This window comes from Canis lupus, chromosome 12 (assembly GCF_048164855.1).
Source record: "Canis lupus baileyi chromosome 12, mCanLup2.hap1, whole genome shotgun sequence".
In the NCBI taxonomy this organism is placed as follows: domain Eukaryota; kingdom Metazoa; phylum Chordata; class Mammalia; order Carnivora; family Canidae; genus Canis; species Canis lupus.
In genome coordinates this window covers 44,925,648-44,940,133 of record NC_132849.1, presented here as the reverse complement: position 1 = coordinate 44,940,133, position 14,486 = coordinate 44,925,648, and the positions used below count along the sequence as shown (strand labels likewise).

Sequence of the window (14,486 nt, the reverse complement as noted above, 5' to 3'; positions counted from 1 at the left end):
TCCTCATACCGCTTTTTAAATGAATTCTTTGTTGGTAGATTTTTATTAAATGAATAGATTACATTTTTAGTAGTAATTTAAAACAACAGAAATGTATCACTTCTAGGTATTTTGAAAGATACAGAGTAGTGATGTGGTAAAAACCCAAGAAAATAGTGCCATATCATCGCATGTGAAGATGTCAGTTTTAAAAAGTAAAATACATGTCAAAGCAGATCTGTTTCTGTCCTGCAATATAGGTCTAGCTTCTTGTTGAAATAATTTTTCATGTCCTACTGCAGTCTTCTAAGCTTTGAATTTCCTTAAGACTAACTCTTTAAAGCAGTTTTGGCTAGAAGACCTAGTTTTAAGGTAGTATTAGACACAAGATAATGATATCTCAATGGTAGCAATCCTGACAGTTCATTAATAACTTTTCCATCGCTGCAATAAATCTTGAAAGTGTGTTACTATTATCAGTTGATCGTAGCAGATTTTGAAACAAAAGGCTCCATTTTGGATTTCCTCAGCCTTTATTTTATAATTCAGCCAAGTTAGCACGTGTAGTAGGAGCAATTGATAAAGACACTGTGCAGTGTTGTTCCAACAATAACCAGTTTTCCAAATTCTGTGGCATGAACTGGATTTTCTACAGTTCAGTCCTATCCTGACACTAACTACCCAGCCTTAGTGTCAGACCCCCAAATGTAAGGACTCTGTCCCATAAAATTGCCCTTCTTTCAGATGTTAAGTCCTGGACCCCTCAGCTACCCACACTTCGTCTGACTTGGCAAGTTTGGGGGTTCCCAGGATCCACTTTTGGGTTCAATAGTTGGCTGAATGACTCCTAGAACTCAGGAAAGTGTTGTATTTACATTTATAATTTTATTATAAAGGATACAGTGCAGGAACAGCTAAATAGAAGAGATGTAAAGGAAGCGTATGGGAATTGGGGAACACAGAGCTTCCATGCCATCCATCTCTGGGTATGTCACCCTCTGGGCATTTTTGATGTGTTCACCAACCTAGAAGAGGTCCCCTAACTTTATTGTTGCAGAGATTTGATCCGAGTTTTACTGCATAGGTATAGTTAGTTAATAAATCATTGGCCTCTGGTGATTAAACTTAATCTCTAGTCCCGTTCACCTCCTGGTAAGTAGAGGAGTGGCAGCTGAAAGTTCTAATTCTTTAATCACGAATGGTTCCTCTGGTGACCAGCTTCCTTTGTGAAGCTCTGGAGATCAGCCGCCCTCTGCCTTAGTTCTTCATTAGCCTAAATGTAGGTAAGCAGCAAGGACCCTATTCTAAACAACAAAAGATACTCTGTCACTTGGGAAGTTAGGAGTAAGTGCCAGAGGACTAAGGCCAAATGTGTTTTTAATGTCTAAATATTAGAGCCTTATATATTTAACTTCATAGGCCTGATGGCTTCAGTTTTCCAACATATCTGACATATAAGAGATTGGTGTTGCCTAATTTTCACTTTGTTATAGAAATTAAAGCTTTAACTAAATGAAAAAAAGCTAAATTGATCCAACATATATTTTTTTAAGATTTTATTTATTCATGAGAGATAGAGAGGCAGAGAAATAGACAGAGGGAGAAGCAGGCTCCCTTTGGGAACCCCATGCTGGACTCCATCTCCGGGACTCTGGGATCACGCTCCGAGCCAAAAACAGATATTCAGCCACTGAGCCACTCAGACGTCTCCCATCCACCAACATTTTAAAAAGGATTATATATTGCAAGGGTGGTTCAATATAAGAAATCAATCAGTGTGTGATACACCCATCTTTTTTTTTTTTTTTTAAGATTTTATTTATTTATTTATTTATTTGAGAGAGAATAAGCAGTGGGGAGGGGCAGAGGGAGAGGGAGAAGGAGACCCCTGCTGAGAAGGGAGCCTGATGTGGAGGTTGATTCCAAGACCCTGAGATCACAACCTGAGCTGAAGGCAGATGCATAACTGACTGAGCCACCCAGGCACCCCTGTAGTACACCATCGTGATAAAAGACAAAAAGCCATACAATCGTTCCAACAGACTCCATGAAAATTTGACAAAATCCGACACCCTTTCATGATAAAAACACTCACAGACTAGAAATAGAAAAGAATGTCCTTAGCCTAGTAAAGGACATCTGTGAAAATCCCACAGTCAGCATCATACCTGCCCTTACAATCACAAAAATGAGAAGTATGCCACTTCTGCTCAGAATTGTAGTAGAGGTTCTAGCCAGGGCAATTAGGCAAAAAGAAAAGGGAGAAACCCAGATTGGGAAGGAAAACTGTATATGTAAGTAATGAGATTTTTGTATTCAGAAAATCTTATGGAGGGGTGCCTGGGTGGCTCAGTTGGTTAAGCATCTACCTATGGCTCAGGTCATGATCCCAGGATTCTGGGATCCAGTCCTGCGTTGGGCTCCCTGCTCTGTGAGTAGCTTGCTTCTCTCTCACCTCCCTACCACTCCCACTGCTTGTGTGCATGCCCCCTCTCTTTCTTTCTCAAATAAATAAAATCTTAAAAAGAAAAAAAAAGAATCCTAAGGAAACCATGCACATAGGGGCACCTGGGTGGCTCAGTCAGTTGAGCAACTACCTTTGGCTCAGGTCATGATCCCTGGGTCCTGGGATTGTGCCCCACATTGGTTTCTCTCTCCCTCTGCTGCTCCCCCTGTTCTTGGGCTTTCCTGCTTTGTTTCTCTCTGTCAAATAACTAAAAACTTAAAAAAAAAAAAACCATGCACAAACCAAAAAATAAAACTGCTAAAACAAGATCAGTATATAAAAATCAATTGAATTTCTACATACTAGCAGTGAATAATCCAAAAATGAAATTAAGAATATAGGTCCATTTAGAGTGGCATCAAAAAGAAGAAAAATTAGGAAAATTTTAACCAAAGACATACAAGACTTAAATACTGAAAACCATAAAATGTTAAAAGGAAATGAAAGATCTGAGTAATTGGAAAGACACCCCATGTTTATGAATTGGAAGATTTCACATCGTTAAGATGGCAGCACTAGCCAACGTGATCTGCAGATTCAGTGTAATTCCTGTCAAAATCCCACCTACTCTCTTGGGAATTTGGGGGGTGGGGTGGGTGAGCTGGCAGAAATTGACAAGTTAATCTTAAAATTCATATGGAGGTGCAGGCCAGGGGACCTGGAATAGCCAAACAATCTTGATATGAGGAATGACATTTAAGCTGAGATCTGAAGAAATAAGTAAAAGTTGCTCATAAAAGGATAGGGCTGGTGGAAAGCATGTGATGGATTCAAATTTAAGACAAATCAAATCTCAAATTACTTTTTGTTATCTAGAGAACCTAACTACCTTGGCTGTAGAGACATGCAGGGAAAGGAGTATTGGACCAAAGATAGATGATTTGCAAATATTTTTCTTACTCTGGGGGTTGGTTGTCTTTTCACTCTTTTTTTTTTAAATTTTTATTTATTTATGATAGTCAGAGAGAGAGAGAGAGAGGCAGAGACATAGGCAGAGGGAGAAGCAGGCTCCATGCACCGGGAGCCAGACATGGGATTCGATCCTGGGTCTCCAGGATCGCGCCCTGGGCCAAAGACAGGCGCTAAACCGCTGCGCCACCCAGGGATCCCGTCTTTTCACTCTTAATAGAGACCTTTGACACACAAAAGTTCTTAATTTTAGTGAAGTAAAATTTGCCTATTTTTTCTTTTGTTGCCTATACTTCTGGTGTCATATCCAAGACACCATTGCCAAATCAAATGTCATAAAAATTTCTCCTATATTTTCTTTTATGAGTTTTATAGTTTTAGGTCTTATATGTAGGCCTTTGATCCACTTTGAGTTCATTTTTGTTTTGATTTTTTTTTTTTAAGATTTTATTTATTTATTTGACAGGGAGTACAAGGAGGGGGAATGGCAGGCAGAGAGAGAGGGAGAAGCAGGCTTCCCGTGGAGCAGGGAGCCCTATGCAGGACTCCATCCCAGGACCCTGGGATCATGAGCTGAGCCACCAGGCGCCCCAAGTTCATTTTTGTATATTGTGTAAGTTAAGGGTCCAACTTTATTCTTTCACGTATTGATATCTGGTATGCCCAGCACCAGTTTTAAAGAAGACTATTCTTTCTTTCCCACATTGAGTGGGCTTGACACTCTTGTTGAAAATCTTTTGATCATGCATGCAAGGGATTATTTCTTGGCTCTATATTCTGTCTATTTATGTATATATCATTATGCCAGAGCACACTGTTTTGATTATTGTAGCTTTGTAGTAAGTTTTGAGATCAGGAAGTAAGTATGAATCTTCCAACTTCGTACTTCTTTTTCAACATCATTTTGCCTGTTTTTCAGGGTCCCTTGAGATTACATATGAATTTTAGGGATGGATTTTTCTATTTGTGCAAATGATGTCAGGATTTCAGTGGAGCAAATATTTGTTTTTAACTGATTTTTCTGCATGGGATCTTCTTGTGCTCTAGCAGTGTAGTTTTTTGAGATTTTAAGAACTCTGTAGAATTTTTAATTAAGGCTTCTACTGGGTGATATTCATTATCTAAAATCATGGTCCACCTTGGGTTTAACTTATGCATAAGGGATTCATTCCAGTTTCAGATCTTTTGCCTATATCTTCTCTTTTGATGAGAATATATCTAGAAACTAGACCAGCCTCCTGTTAGGGTAAAATAATATTTGATAGCCGTACGTCTTAGGAATTGTGTTTCTAAGTAATTTACGCATTTGTATAGGCTTTTAACATAGGGTGCTTTCAGGGTGATTGCTTTAAAATTTACAGATTATAAAAGTGACACTGAAAATTGAGAAAAACAAGAGACTATTAAGATGTAAGTCGTGGTAGTGTGTAAATTAAATTTTCATTCCATTATAGCATGCCAATGAAGATGTGGAAAGAATGTTACTAGGAAACAAATGTGATATGGACGATAAAAGAGTTGTACCTAAAGGAAAAGGAGAGCAGGTAAAAAGCTCTGAATGAAACTAATATGCTGTCCTTTCTTTGTGAAGATGGTACTGCATTTGATTGTTGGTAGTGGTAATGGAGTGTGCTGAGCTATTCCCATTGTTTTATAAATGTTGTGAGAAGCAGTTTATCATTTGAGTGAATTTTTCCAGTGCATATCTAGCAAGTGTGGGAGAATCAAATCTGTGGTAGTAGTATTTTTAGCTGTATTTGAACTATAAGGAGGGAAAGTACTAATCAATGATTCTCAGTTTTTTAGCTTAAGACTTTAAGTATCTGAAGTAAACTCCCGAAGGGATAAAGTTCTTTTGTTATTTTTGTTTACTTATTTTTGAAAGAACTTGACCGTTTGAATCATGACCCATTGAAGTATTTTGTTTTATATAACCTAGTAGGGACTGCTGCCTTTAGAATAATAATGTTTCATACAGGATGCTAAAGTCATCAGTTGGCACTCTATGCTTGATAGTTTTATCATGACATTTTGCTTCTATTTTAGATTGCAAGGGAGCATGGTATTAGATTTTTTGAGACTAGTGCAAAAGCAAATATAAACATCGAAAAGGCTTTCCTCACATTAGCTGAAGATATCCTTCGAAAGGTAAGATCCAATTTTTACTCCCAAGGTGCCCAGGGTCACAATTCTTTTTTGAAGTAATGGATTAACATACAGAATTAGATTTGGATGGTATTGTTCCTACATGTTTACCTGTCACAAGTAACTAACCCTCTAAAGTGAAGTAGAAACGGAACAGGGGAGCAGTGAGCTATTAGAAATCTCTAGCATCTGGTCAGTAGTAACACCATTGAGTTCCCACACTGACTCTCAATTCTCCGGTTTTATACCCCTTTTTTCAACTTTTTGTCTTGTCCGTGGTCTTATGACTCTTCTGTTTACTTTTGGACTCACTTCTTTTATACATTCTTTGCATTGCTGTAATTTCTTAGAATTTAAGGTAATAGTTACTGCTACAGAATCACTTGATTCTGTGATATATAGTCATATATATAGTCATTTCTCATATGTGCCAGTAAAGAGCATATATATATTATATACTGAATAAGTGCCGTAAATCCATCCCTGTATTTCATTTAGCCAGTTATGTCAATCTGCGATATTTTAAAAATTGCTGAAACATGATCCCAGGGAATTCATTTTACTTCAGTTAGTTTAGCTTCAATTTGTGAATCGCATACCTACCAATATGAGTAACTTGTAGCAAAATTGAGAAGTCTAATTCATATTTTTCCTCAAATGAGTAGATTTAATACGCAGATTTGGTTATAAATTCTGAGTTATTTATTCAATCTAAGGTACATTTAAATGCACTTAAAAACAGAAAAGAAATCTGACATAGCTCCTAAAGGAGAAGCAGGCATTGTATATGAAAAAATTTAATTGTGTATAGGAGAAAATTTAATTGCTTCTGGTAACCATCCTATTTTTATAATTGAAATAACAGTATTTTTTCAAAACCAATCTATCCATAAAACATAATAGTGATGGGATCTCAAATATACATCTAGTGAAATTTCAGAGAAATCAACAACTTATTTTTTTAATAGTGAAATGTAGTTACCTGTTAACTATAATTGTGTGTTCAAACCAGAAAAATGTCACCAGTTACTGCTTTTCACAGGAACTCTAAAGCAAAAGTTGTGCCCTTCCACATCTGCTGATATCCTGGTATCTATAATATATTGAGTAATAAAAAGCAAGTTAGGATATAATACGTGTAATATGATCTTTTTAAAATTATATATCTTACCAAACACACATGCAAATGCATGTGCACACCCATTTGGTTTATTTAGCAAAACAAAGATCTGTAAGGATCTATACCAAACTCTTAAGTAGTAAGTATTCCAAGTGGGTGATGGTAGTAAGGAGAAGGAGGTAGAGAACACAATTACTCAATGACCCATATGTTTATATAGTTTTGTTCAGAAATTTTAATGTGTCTTTTTAAAGTTATAAAAAATTAAAATTTAAAAAATACTCTTTCACAAGTATATAAAGCCAAAACCTCTTGGAATTCCTTGTGGAAATACATTTTTATATTTGAAAATATGCCTGTGAGGAAAAAAAAATAAAATAAAGAAGTCAAGTACTCGGTGGACAAGGGAAAATGTTCATATTTTTAATTAAATGAAAAGAATAACAGGAATAGAAAAATAACTTAGTTGTGGAATACTTTGTATTTCAGAGTTTGGTAGGTCACAGTGAAAAATTATTCTTATACCCACAGAATTTACCATAACACTTATTGAAATACTCTTGTCTCTTGTGTTCTTTCTCTTTCTGGATTTTTTAGTTTTCTCCATTGTTTTTGATTTTTTTTTTCTGTCTACACTGTATCCGTTGGTCTTCTCATTAATCTTGACATTAAAAAAAAAATAAAGTTTATGTAGTCTTATAATCTGTGTCCCCGTGGTTGATAGATCTTCCTTGTTATCACATTAGTTAGAGGTTTAAAAGTATGGAATCACCAATTAAGATCTCAGTCTGGAGTCTTCCTCTTATAGGCAGGCCCCAATGTGAGATCCCATTTTTTCCCCATACACATACATACGCTTTTCAATATGGTAAAGTTAGGAGTTAAAACATCAAACATAAACATGCTTTAAATTAGTGTATGGGAAATACAGGAGTGCTTCTTGGCGAGCAGCTTTCTGTGTCATGATTTCTCTCCTGAGTTGATAAAAGAAAAATTAATTTTAGAATGAAAGCGATTTAAAACATTTTTAACTTATTTGAATAGGTATTCACTCTCGTGGTTCAAACATTTAAAGAGAGTGAAAGTACAGGGAAGTTTCCCACCACATTCCCTCAACTTCTCATTCTTCCCCCACAGGTAATCAATGTAATTAACTTCTTAATTATTTATATATGAGTAAATTTGAATATATATTTTATTCCCACCTTTTTTTTTTTTTTTTAAACAGGGCAACATGTACTCTGGCACTTAAAATAAGTAAAATAATTCCACTTTTAAAATAATTGAATGCTATTCCTTTGAGTGGATATGTCATAATTAAACATGTTTTTCAGTGAGGGACATTCAGGTGATTTTCAGCCTTATGATCTCATAAATTGTATGGCAGTGAATAATCTTAATTTTAAACCATTTTGCAAGACTATGATTATGTTCAAGTATATGAAGGACAGAATCCTAGAAGTGGCCAAAGAGCATATGTGTACATTTTTATAATTCTGTTACATGCTGCCGTATGTTGGTATGAGGCTTGTACCCATTTACACTCCTTCTGGCAATGGATGAGATTGTTTACTCACACTAGCCACATAATGGATTGTAAGACTTACAGATCTTTCCCAGCCTGGCAGATTTTTTAAAAATGTATATTTAATTTGTAGCTCTCTTAAAGAGTATGGGGAGCATTTTTAAAGATAGGTTTAAGAATCACTTTTGTATTTCCTTTTCTGTAAACTTTGCTCACTTTTTAAATCTGGTTATTCGCCCTTATTTTTGGCTAGGAACAGTTTTCATGTATTTAATAAATTTAATACTTTTGGCTTTAAAATATTTTACTCTGCACGGGATAATTCTTTTTTTCAGAGAGTCTCTTTCAAGGATCTAAGTTAAATTGTAAAAGGATAGACTGTGAGTGAGGTGCTAATTAATATAGTGACCTCCCTGGTTACAAGCACCCATGTATTTTGTTTTTTTAAACACCCATGTACTTTTAACTGACCCACATGTGAAAATTACCAGAGAAAGAATATTTCCTGTATAACCATATTCTTTTGTTGTGGGATATATGCTGACTGGCCTCTTTATCTTCTTCCGTACATTTTTCTCAAGATCTGCAATAGGAGTAAAGTTGGTTGTTCAGGAAAACTCACAAAGATTTTTTTAATGCAAAACTTGAAATTTTAACATACAATGAGAAGAATCCCATTGGGCAGTAAGAGTAGGTAGGTGAGCTCAAAGCGCAAGTCAAAATTTCACCTCCTTATGAGTTTAAGTAGGGCTTCTCTTGGGCTACATGACTTTTTATAATATTTTAAGTTTTACCCCCTGGGTTACTTTAACTTTCCCTTATATTGCCATGAGAGAATACATTCTAGTTATATCTTAACTTTTAAAATTTCATTCATGATGAACTACTGTTAACACAATAAAACAGCCTGGGTAAATTTCACAGACTGATGCTGAGTAAAGAGAATCATACATAAAAGAATACATAAAACATGGTTGCATATATTTGAAGGTCAAGAACAAAAAAAAAAACAAACTAATCCCTGGTGACAGAAATGAGAGTACTGATTACCTTTAGGAGGGTGGTAACTGGCTGGAAAGGGGCACAGGGGAGCCTTCTGGGAGTATTACATTCTATATTTTGAGCTGCTAGCTTCATATTATATACTAAAAATCTAAGCACAATTAAGATTTGTATGCTTTACTGTATGTAAGCTGTTAAAATGTTCTTTTCATGCATACTGTAAAGACTAGGCTATCCATTAAAAATAGTATATTCTTCTGATTTTAAAACTAATATTTAGGTTATTGGGGAAATACAGGATTATTCATAGAAGAAAATAAAATCACTCATAAACCCAGTACCTGAGAGTTTTCTCCTATTGACATTTGGTGTCTTTCCTTTTGATTTTTTTTTCTATATCCATTTTTAACATGAATTACACAACTTTGCATTCTGCCCTATTCTTTTTCCTCCATTTAATGTTAGTATATCATTGTTGAGATTGCCTTTTTAAAACTATGATAGAAAAATAAATAGAACTATGATAGAGTATTTCAAGCTTCAGTCTCAAAAGGCAAGTAACCAGACAGAAGGGGCTGTTTTACTTCTCTGAGGTTAGACTTGACCCAACATCAGGTTTTATACATACGCTTGATAATGCTTTTTAAGTTCTAGATACTCAGGGGGTCAGGGCTAAGAGCAAACCTCTATGCAAATTAGAGCAGAAAAGATATTGAAAGCTTTATTACAGGGGTGTCTAGAGGCCTCTAGACAGTTCAGAACTTGGGGTAAGCAGGTGAAATGGCAGCAGAAACAAAGCTGCTGAATCTTCACTTTGCATGGGAGAGAAAACCTATCTCAGGTGACTAGTTACATTTTGTTACCTTTATGAGAATATTTCTGGTGGTTAAATCTTGATTTCTCTGTAGCAATGTTTTTTCATGGGTTGCTTTCCTTGTGTGTTTGTTCCAGACCCCTGTAAAAGAGCCCAACAGTGAAAATGTAGATATCAGCAGTGGAGGCGGCGTGACAGGCTGGAAGAGCAAATGTTGCTGAGCGTTCTCCTGTTCCGTCAGTTGCCATCCACCACCCTGTTTTTTCCTCTTGCTGCAAAATAAACCACTCTGTCCATTTTTAACTCTAAACAGATATTTTTGTTCCTCATCTTAACTCTCCAATCCACCTGTTTTATTTGTTCTTTCATCCGTGACTGCTTGCTGACTTTATAATTTTCTTCAAACAAGAAAATGTATAGAAAAATCATGTCTGTGACTTCATTTTTAAATGTACTTGCTCAGCTCACCACTGCATTTCAGTTGTATTATAGTCCAGTTCTTCTTATCAACATTAAAACCTATAGCAATCATTTCAACTCTATTCTGCAAATTGTATAAGAATAAAAGTTAGAATTAACAATTTTATTTTGTACAACAGTGGAATTTTCTGTCATGGATAATGTGCTTGAGTCCCTATAATCTATAGACATGTGATAGCAAAAGAAACAAACAAAAGCCAGGAAAACACTCATTTTCGCCTTGAATGTGTAAATGGGATTAATTTTGTCCTGTGCCTTATGTGGAAAGGAACTTCTTTGGTTTTCCCTTTATTTTGTTTGTTTGTTTGTTTTGGTGGAAGCATGTGCAGGAGACATACATATCATCCAAACATAAACCATTGAAATGTTTGTGGTTTGCTTGGCTGTAATTTTCAAAGTAGTTAATTGAGGACAAAGGGTAATGCAGAAATGATAGCTTTGGTTTGCTGAGTCTTATTTTAAGTGGCCTTGATATTTAAAGCTATTCCTGCCACCAGTTCTTCTCTTTGGCCACTTTTTCCTTGTGTCTGTCTTCCTGCATGCTGCTTTATTTGCTCCTCCCTCCCCCACCATCCAATGGTATGAGTTATTTAAAAATGAAAGGGGCAAACTAGTAGGTTTTTCAAGTTTAACATAAAGTACTGATTTAACTTGCTAATAAGTAAACTGAAAGATCAATTCTAACTGCCTACTACTCTCAAATGTCTTCCTCTCATTTTCTCTCTCCCTTAAAACTTCTGCCCCGGATTCCTCCATTCACTCTTTTACTTCATGCTCCTCTTCTCCTTCCCTCTTTGTTCCCTTTCTATCCACCGAGTTTATGAAATGGAAGAGTTAATTGCATGCACTAGTGTTTGGAGGGTGTTGTGGTTTGTCTTTCTAATTAGGTGTATAGCCTATTCACTTTCCTAGAATAAATCTCTTAACCGAAATTTGAGTAGTCTCCATTTTGGCAACTCCTCTAGCAGTTTGGTAGCCCAGTAAAGGTTTGTTTGTTTGTTTTTAAATGGTGGGAAGGAGGAGGAGTGAAATTTATTAACATGTTTGCCAAATATACTGAGATTTGGCCTTTGAAGAACACTTTTTCAGTGTTAAGTTGTCTTTACCTTAAGATTAGAAATACTTTAGAATATTACTTTTAAGTCCTGTCTTCACATCCCTTTGGAAAACGTGTATTACCATAGATTTGGGAAAAGGACAACAAAAGGCTTTTCATGTACAGATAAGATCTTCAGCTATCTCTAACCCTGTCCTTTTTTCACTTCATTTTTCTAGTTTTGCTTCATTGCTTATCATCAGGATAGGGTAAGTTAAGTTTGCTATGCTGCTAGCATCCTAAGATGATACCTTTGTTGAAATAATTGTGAATAGCATGATTCATTTCTAGCAGAGGCTGAGTTTAGGACAGCAGCTTCCATTGAAAAGTCTTTCTGTGTCGTGGATAGCATTTTAATGCTCTCTTGGCTCACATCAACAACATAGGGACGTATCTGCTATAAACATCCATGAATTTTTCAGATAGTACCCTAAAAACAATTTTATATGCCTCACTGGTTGTTGTTGTTAGGCTTTTCCTTCACTTGACTTTATCATTGTTTACTAGTAAAAGCAGCATTGCCAAATAATCCCTAATTTTCCACTAAAAATAATAATGAAATGATGTTAAGCTTCTCGAAAAGTTATAGGTTAAACCTACTATTGTTAGATTAATTTTAATGTATGTGTTGCTTTCCTTCATCTGGAATGTGGCAATAGCTTTTTTATTTTTAACCCTCTTTAATCCTTATTCGATTCAGTGACTTAAGGTTTGAGAGCTAAACACTGGGATTTTTGGGTAACAGACTGACAGTTTTGTTTGCATAATTATAATCGGCATTGTACATAGAAAGGATATGGCTACCTTTTGTTAAATCTGCACTTTCTAAATATCAAAAAAAGGGAAATGGAGTATAAATCAATTTTTGTATAACCTGTTTGAAACATGAGTTTTATTTGCTTAATATTAGGGCTTTGCCCCTTTTTCTGTAAGTCTCTTGGGATCCTGTGTAGAAGCTGTTCTCATTAAACACCAAACAGTTAAGTCCATTCTCTGGTACTAGCTACAAATTCGGTTTCATATTCTACTTAACAATTTAAATAAACTGAAATATTTCTAGATGGTCTTCTTCTGTTCATATAAAAACAAAACTTGATTTCCAACTGTGTGGCTTGGTTTTCATTTATTTATGGAGTTGAAGATGGAGGATTACTTCTGAAGACAATACACAATAACAAACAATATTAGAGGGGCAGATAGAAGAGAAGTAACTTTCTCAGCCTAGGAAAAACCGGAAGTTTTCAAGAACTATCTTTGTAAGAAACTACATAAAAAATGGAAATCTCTGGGACACTAAAAAGAATCATCCTGGTGTCAAAAGAGTCAGTGACTATCACTCCCCATCCAGCAACACTAGAATGTACCAAAGGCCAACTGTAGCTGACCACAGCTGATTACCCAGGGGCACCAAGGTCGGCTCTTATCTTGGAGGGTGAATGCTTGTTTCAGCGGTGACCATCCTCTTATATGAAAAAAGTATTTCCCACTTTTTTTGTGAGCCATAAGTGACAGCTTTGTTTTATATAAAGAAAAGCTTAATCCCATATTAGGGCACTATTAATCAATAGAGATAAATATTTGTTGACAAGCTTATCTCTGCCAGACAGATCACGTGTAGAAGTTTTCTCATTTTGCAGCATTGATAGGAATCACCTAAGAGTGTTTTTCCAGTGCTTCCTTATTCATTCTCCAACTTTTTCTGTTTTGTGTCTAGGGTGAGACCCATGATTCTTCTTTTGAGACTGGTATAGGAAAATAGAACATGGTCTCTGCCCCTAAATTCAAGATCTGGTTTAGAAAGCAAACACAATCATTAGCTAAACATACATAAGAGCCAATGAGGGCCACCTGGCTGGCCCAGTCCATAGAACATGCAACTCTTGATCTCAGAGTTGGGAGATTAAGCCCTGCATTGGGTATAGAGCTTAGAAAGAAAGAAAGCCAACTAGTCGTGATTGAGATTTTAAGTGCTGTTCAGACCAAGTTCAGTTGAGAGTAGTTGGGGTGGCTTTTTGACGGAAGAGGGATGTGAATTGGTTCTTAGATAACTAGACTGATTGGCTATAAGACTAATGGGAAGGTTAAGAAGGGACCACAGGTAAATTTGAAACAGGCTTTGCTTATGTGAGAAATCAGAAGTCCAGCTGGACAAAGATAGGCAATGGGGAATCCCGGTAAGCCCTCAAGAGTGGTGAAAGCAGTGTGTATTTGAGGAAAACAAGTCTAGGTATATTGGAAAAAGAAGAAGCTGGAGGGTTCTGGAGATTGATCACATAGGAAGTTAGTAGGCTAATTGAGATTTGAATAGGACCAGGCTAAAATGACAAAAGGCAGTACAGGGTTTAAGTTCACGTATGTGAAAGGGAAAGAATATTTCTTGCCCAGAATAACCACTGGGTGCCTCAGTGGTTAAGCACCCGCCTTCGGCTCAGGGCGTGATCCCAGGGCCCGGGATCAAGTCCCACATCAGGCTCCTTGTGGGGAGCCTACTTCTCGCTCTGTGTCTCTGCCTCTCTCTGTGTGTCTTTCATGAATAAATAAATAAAATCTTTCCAAAAAATATTTCTTGCCTAATAGCCTACTAGGTACTTGTGACACTGTTCTTTGTTCTTTGAGTTCTATCCCCAGTGACCTGGTGAGATGGTATCCAAAATACCATTTATTTACAAAATAAACAGTCTCAGATATAGTACTCTGCTTAAGGTTACACATCCCTTTGGTGCTAGAGTTGGATTTTGAAAGCAAACCATTGTTTTTACCTTCACCTTACCAGTTTCTCAGGATAAGGTCTTAAGGTTTGGTTATAATGATTGTAATGGGGGTAATTTAGCTTCTTCAAACCATCTTTTGGCTGAAAGTAAAGTAGTTGCTTTTCACATTTCTCTTAATTGACTTTCTAAGACTAGAATT

At 36.1% G+C, this 14,486-nt stretch overlaps 1 protein-coding gene and 1 long non-coding RNA gene across 3 annotated transcripts in view; one reads left to right on the top strand and one right to left on the bottom strand.

Annotated features, from left to right (window-relative positions):
• Window positions 1-12,679, top strand: part of RAB10 (RAB10, member RAS oncogene family) — an 86,244-nt gene extending 73,565 nt beyond the window's left edge. The window contains exons 4-6 of the mRNA XM_072770816.1: window positions 4,849-4,938; window positions 5,441-5,542; window positions 10,138-12,679. Coding sequence (XP_072626917.1) covers window positions 4,849-4,938; window positions 5,441-5,542; window positions 10,138-10,221 — 276 coding nt within the window. The 3' untranslated portion in view covers window positions 10,222-12,679. The remainder of the gene's footprint in view (window positions 1-4,848; window positions 4,939-5,440; window positions 5,543-10,137) is intronic.
• LOC140601620 (uncharacterized) lies at window positions 885-11,542 on the bottom strand. 2 transcript variants are annotated; one of them, XR_012004615.1, is made up of 5 exons: window positions 10,050-11,056; window positions 8,673-8,767; window positions 7,198-7,633; window positions 6,522-6,632; window positions 885-1,283 (listed from the first exon to the last, which is right to left on the bottom strand). It is a non-coding gene; the product is annotated as an uncharacterized lncRNA (long non-coding RNA). The 2 variants fall into 2 exon arrangements; XR_012004614.1 differs by having other exon boundaries at window positions 6,522-7,633; window positions 10,050-11,542.
• Window positions 12,680-14,486: the final 1,807 nt, after the last annotated feature.